Source organism: Sorex fumeus, unplaced genomic scaffold (genome assembly GCF_029834395.1).
Source record: "Sorex fumeus unplaced genomic scaffold, SorFum_2.1 ptg000125l, whole genome shotgun sequence".
Taxonomy (NCBI): domain Eukaryota; kingdom Metazoa; phylum Chordata; class Mammalia; order Eulipotyphla; family Soricidae; genus Sorex; species Sorex fumeus.
In genome coordinates, this window is record NW_026606182.1 from 2,161,346 (window position 1) to 2,166,374 (window position 5,029).

Here is a 5,029-nt window from a genome sequence, read left to right on the forward strand (position 1 = left end):
CTTGCCACCCCCCCCCGCCTCTCCGCGGGGAGCCGGCTGGGACGAGGGCCGGGGGTGGGGGGGTCCCCCAGCACGACCCATCACAGCTGGGGCGGGGGGCGCGCGGCCAGGGGGCTTTCTAGAAGAGAACAGCCCCCCTCCCCACTGCCCAGTGCGCCCCCCTCCCCACAGCGACAGGGAGGTGACAGTCCCGGAAAGGGGTGGGGGTAGGCGGAGGGGAGGGGGGCCCAGGGGTGCCTCGGTGGCGGTGGCGGGGCGTAGCACTGGGCAGGGGAGCGAGGCGACTCTCACCCGCTCTCTGACCCTGGGGCCATCCATCCCTTTGGCCCTGGGGACCCCCGTGTCCACGCCCCGCAAGGCAGAGCCTCGTGCTTGGTGGCCGGCTGGTACTGAGCCTCCAGGGTGGCCTTCCCCTGCCTCCCCCCGCCCCAACCCCGGCCGAGGGCCAGAGGGGGCCCTTCTCCCCGCTCCCCGGGGCTGCCCCGCGAGCCCCCCGCCCCGCCGGCCCCCGGCCCCGCCGCGTGCCCTGGGCAGCACAGTAAAGACAAGTGGTTGGGCATCAGAGTGTAAACTTGAAGGAGAACGTGTCTGTTTCCCAGTCCGTTATTGTCGGGTGGTGGTTCACAGTCAGGTGGTGGTCAGGTGTGTGCGTGCGTGCGTGCGTGCGGGTGTGCGTGTGCGTCCAGGCGCGCGTGCGCGTGCGCGAGCGCGGCCCCTCCCCGGCCGGGGCCCTCGTCCTCCCCGCCCCCCCGCCGCCCCCGCCGCCCCGCCCGGGGGCCTGGCCTGATCCGGTCCTGCCTTGCCCACGCGCGCGCGCATGCGCCCTGCCGGCCCCCCCTCCAACCTCACCGGGCAGGAGAGCGCGCGGCGCGGGGTGCGTGGGTGGGTGGGGGCGGGCAGCTCAGAGCTTCTGCTGCGCCGAGACCCCCTTCCAGTAATCCAGGATGTCGTGCAGGTCCTCGTCCTTGGCGAACTGGACCTTCTTGCGCAGGGCGTGGCCCGCGGCCACGTACACCTCCTCGCGCTGGTGCTTCTTGTAGGGCCGGAAGCGCTCCCAGATCTTGTGGGTGCTCTCGGACGAGTACTCGGGGCTGGACGAGTAGCCCGAGTAGTAGTGTCTGGGCGAGAGCTGCGAGTAGGCGGCGTCGCGCTTGGCGCGGGCCAGCGGCTTGAGGAAGGACACGCGCTGGCTCAGGCTGTCGGCGCCCTCGTCGTAGTAGAGCGCCGGGAAGCTGTGCCGGTGCTCGCTGCAGTGGAAGGCGGGCTTGACCTCCAGGTGGTGCACGCCCGCGCCCGCGCCGCCCGCGGGCACCAGCGGCAGCCGGTCCAGCGGGCTGTTGAGCGGGCTGCCCTTCTCGATGTACTTGGCGTCGCCCTTGGCCAGCCCCGCGGCCGCGGGGTGGTCGGGCACGTCCAGGCTGAAGACCTTGGCGCTCTTGATGGAGCCGCTGGACGAGACGCTGCAGGTCTTGCGCGCCACGGCGGCGTCGGCGCTGAGCTGGCGCTGCAGCGGGTGGTGCGGGGTCTCCTTGTACGGGGGCGACAGGAAGCTGGGCCTATCGAGCGCCGCGGGCACCACGGACGCCGACGCGGTGGCGGCGGGCGGGAGCGACTGGCACTCGAAGGCCAGCTCGGGGTCCCCCCCGCCGCCGCCGCCGCCGCCGCCGCCCCCCAGGAAGGAGGCCGAGTCCAGCTTGAGCGCGTCGATGCAGTTGTTGATGATCTGGTTCACCTTGTCCACCTCCTTGGCGATGGTGGAGATCTCGGCCGCCGAGCCCTGGCCGTTCTCCAGGTCCGGGAGGTCATCCTCGGGCCGCGCCAGGCCCTCCCCGGCCGAGCCCGTGCGCACCTCGATGTAGTTGCCCTTGGTGGCCACCTTGGGGGTGTCCAGCCCGGCCGTGTCCAGCCCCTTGGCGGCGGGCAGCTTCTCGCCGATCATGGCCGGGATGGAGGCCATGCGCGCCACGGGCAGCACGGGGGGCTCCCCCAGCTTCTGCGCGGCGTGGACCACGGAGCCCGCGTCCACGTCGGCGCCGTAGCGCATCTCCAGGATGGTCTTCTTGACCTTGAGCGAGCGCTGCTTCTCCTCCTGGGAGCGGCGCTTGCGCAGACAGTAGTACACGGCGCCCAGCACGATGACCATGCCGAAGAGGCAGCCCAGGATGGTCATGATGTAGTGGGTGGTGGTGGACGTGCTGGGCGCCAGGTCGCCGGGCACCGGGTCCCGCGTGCTGAAGGTCAGGCAGGTGTGGTTGAAGCGGCGGCTGTTACGCAGCGACGTGACGCAGAAGGTGTACTCGGTGTGCGCCCGCAGCTTGTCGAGGGTGACGATCTCCTTCTTGTTCTTGAGCGTCATGACGTCGGAGAAGTAGCTGTTGTTGTACTGCACCAGGACGTACATCTTGCTGTAGGGGTGCGGGATGATGACCACCAGCGTGGCCGAGGTGAAGGTGACGTGGTGCAGCTTGATGGCCGGCCCGGCCGTGGCGTCGGTGGTGGACGAGGACGAGGCGGGCGGCTCCACGGACAGGAGGTCGTCGGGGTTGAAGCCCGAGTTCTCGTCGGGCTCGCGCTGCGCGTCGGTGGAGTAGGGCGTGGGGTGGCTGGCGGGCCGCAGGGGCAGCGAGCCGTTGCGACACTTGGCCTGGAGCACGGTGATGGCGTTGAGGCTGTGGTAGGGCCGCGGCACCAGCAGCGGGTAGCCGGCGAACTCGCGCGGGGCCTCGCACTGCAGCCGGTCGTAGTTCTTGGTGACGTTGTTGAACACCACCAGCCAGGCCAGGAAGCCGAAGAGGTCGCACTCGCAGTTGAAGGGGTTGCCGGCCAGCTCGCACACCATGAGGCTGGCCAGGCTGGCGAAGGTGGCGCCGTCCAGGCGGCTGAGGCGGTTGGAGGACAGGTCGATGCTGATGAGGCTGGGGCACTCGGAGAAGGCGGCCGGCGTCACCACCTCGATGAGGTTGTGCTGCACGAAGAGGAACTGCAGGCGGCCCATGCCGCGCAGCATGCCCTCGGTCAGGTTGCTGAGCCGGTTGTAGCCCAGCTGCAGCACCTGCAGGCTCGACTGGCCCAGGAAGGCGCCGTCCTCGATGTAGGAGATCTCGTTCTTGGTGAGGTTGAGGTCCGTGAGGTTGCCGAAGCGATTGAGCGACGAGTAGAGCACCGCCTTGAGCTTGTTCTCGTTGAGCCGCAGGTCGTGCACGGTGCTGTTGATGTGCTGCGGGATGGTCTCGTAGGGCGGCTGGTTCTGGCTGCAGATGGCCAGCCACACGTAGCCCTTGTCGCCCTCGATGAGCCAGCAGTCGGCCCGCACGGCGCCCGGCCGGCACACGCACAGCAGCGCGGCGGCGCACAGCCCCAGGCGCAGCATGGCCCCCGGGCAGGCGCGCGGGCCACGGCGCGGCGGGACGGGGGGCGTCCGGGGGGAGCCTAGCGGCCCGAGGCCCAGGCGCGCGGCACAGTCCTCCCCGGGGCCGCCACCATCTTGGGGGCGACCCCCGCTCCGGGGGTCCCAGGGGAGGGGGGCACTAGGGGGAGTGCCCAGGGCCGTTGGAGGATGCTACCGACCCGGCGTCGGGGCCAGGCTGGGGCGGCGGGGGGCACCGTCTGCGCCTGCGCGCTGCCGCCCGCACCCGGGCAGCGCCAAGGTGCTAATGCTGCTGGTCTTCCTCGCCTTCCTCCTCCTCCTCCTCCTCCTCCTCTTCCTCCTCGGGTTCAGGGCTCAGCAGTTCGGATGATTCCCACGGGAGGCTGGAGCACGGAGCCGGGTGGGGGCAGCGTGAGAGACGGGGGCAGGAAGGAAGAGACCCATCTGGCACCTGGTCCCTGAAAGGCAGCACCGAGAAGGAGGGGTGACACATCAGCGGGAAGGCTGCGAGCAAGCCTTCGGGGTGCCCCCGGCCCCCTCGCCGCCTCCCCCCCCCCCACCCCCGGGGTCTCCAGAGCCAGCAGCCCTCGGTTTCATGAGAAAGGGATGGCGGGGGCGGCGGGAAGGTGGAGAGAGAAGCGAGAAGCGGGGAGGGGAGCAGGGCGAGCGGCAGAGAAGGGGGGACCGTTGGGGCGCGCTGTGCACTCGCAGACGGACACGCCGGCACCTCCCCTCCCCGCCACCGCCGCCCCCACCACGGCCCGCGAGGCCTGGCGGAAGCCAAAGGGCCCGGCCCGACTGGGTGGATGGAGCACGCACAGACACACACACGCACGCACACGCATTCCCACACGGGGGAACACGACAGACGGGCCGCACACACCTGGCCACATCCCCAAGGGGGCGACCCCCCTCCGATCCAGATAAAGAATTAAGAAGCCCAGCCAAATGCCTTCTCTCCTCCATGCCAAAGATAAATAATTCATTTGTTGTGTAACCGCTCTTGTTCCAAAAATAATTCCCTTGTCTCGGCTTCCATGGGGGAGGGGAGGCAGAGCGCGTGCCTGTGGGCCCCCCAAGCAGGGGAGAGTCGGAGGGGGGGCTTGGGGGAAGGGAGGCAGCGAGCGGCTGGGGTCTCATGCACCAGCGAGAGGCAGAGCCAAGGGAAAGAGAGGGTGGTGTCCCCCCAAAGTCACCTCCGGCTGCTTTCCTGCCGAGGGCCCTGTCCCATCAGGGCCTCTAGGCAGGTGAGGAGGCCAGAGGCGGCCAGAGAGGCCAAGGCCCAACCTCCCCTCTGCTGCCACAGTCAGAGGCCCAGAGAGGGCCGGGGACAGGCCCTGGGTCACACAGCACTGTGCACAGATGGGACAGGGCTCCCAAGACATCAGGCGTCGGGGGTCTGGAGGCCCAGGTGGGTCTCAGTATTTTCACACCTGGAAAGTGGGGGCCGCGTTCCCCCGCCTGGCTGCCTGGTGTGTGGAAAGGGAAGAGGCAGAGGGGGAGGGGGGCGGGGCAGGGCCTGCAGCCCCCCTTCCCATAGGAGTGGGGGCTTGGAGTCCCCCCAGCACCGGGGAGCCTTGCCCTGGCCATGGCCAGCCATCTGGGAGAGCTGCGGGCTTTGGGGGTCGCGCTGGGCGCAGGAGCAAGGCCAACGCGGCCGCC

The 5,029-nt window shown here is 70.2% G+C and overlaps 1 protein-coding gene across 1 annotated transcript; it reads right to left on the reverse strand.

Annotated features, from left to right (window-relative positions):
• Window positions 1-887: 887 nt before the first annotated feature.
• Window positions 888-3,492, reverse strand: ELFN2 (extracellular leucine rich repeat and fibronectin type III domain containing 2). Its single transcript, XM_056137412.1, has one exon. The coding sequence runs from the start codon at window positions 3,368-3,370 to the stop codon at window positions 902-904; it is 2,469 nt and encodes an 822-aa protein (XP_055993387.1). The 5' UTR covers window positions 3,371-3,492; the 3' UTR covers window positions 888-901.
• Window positions 3,493-5,029: the final 1,537 nt, after the last annotated feature.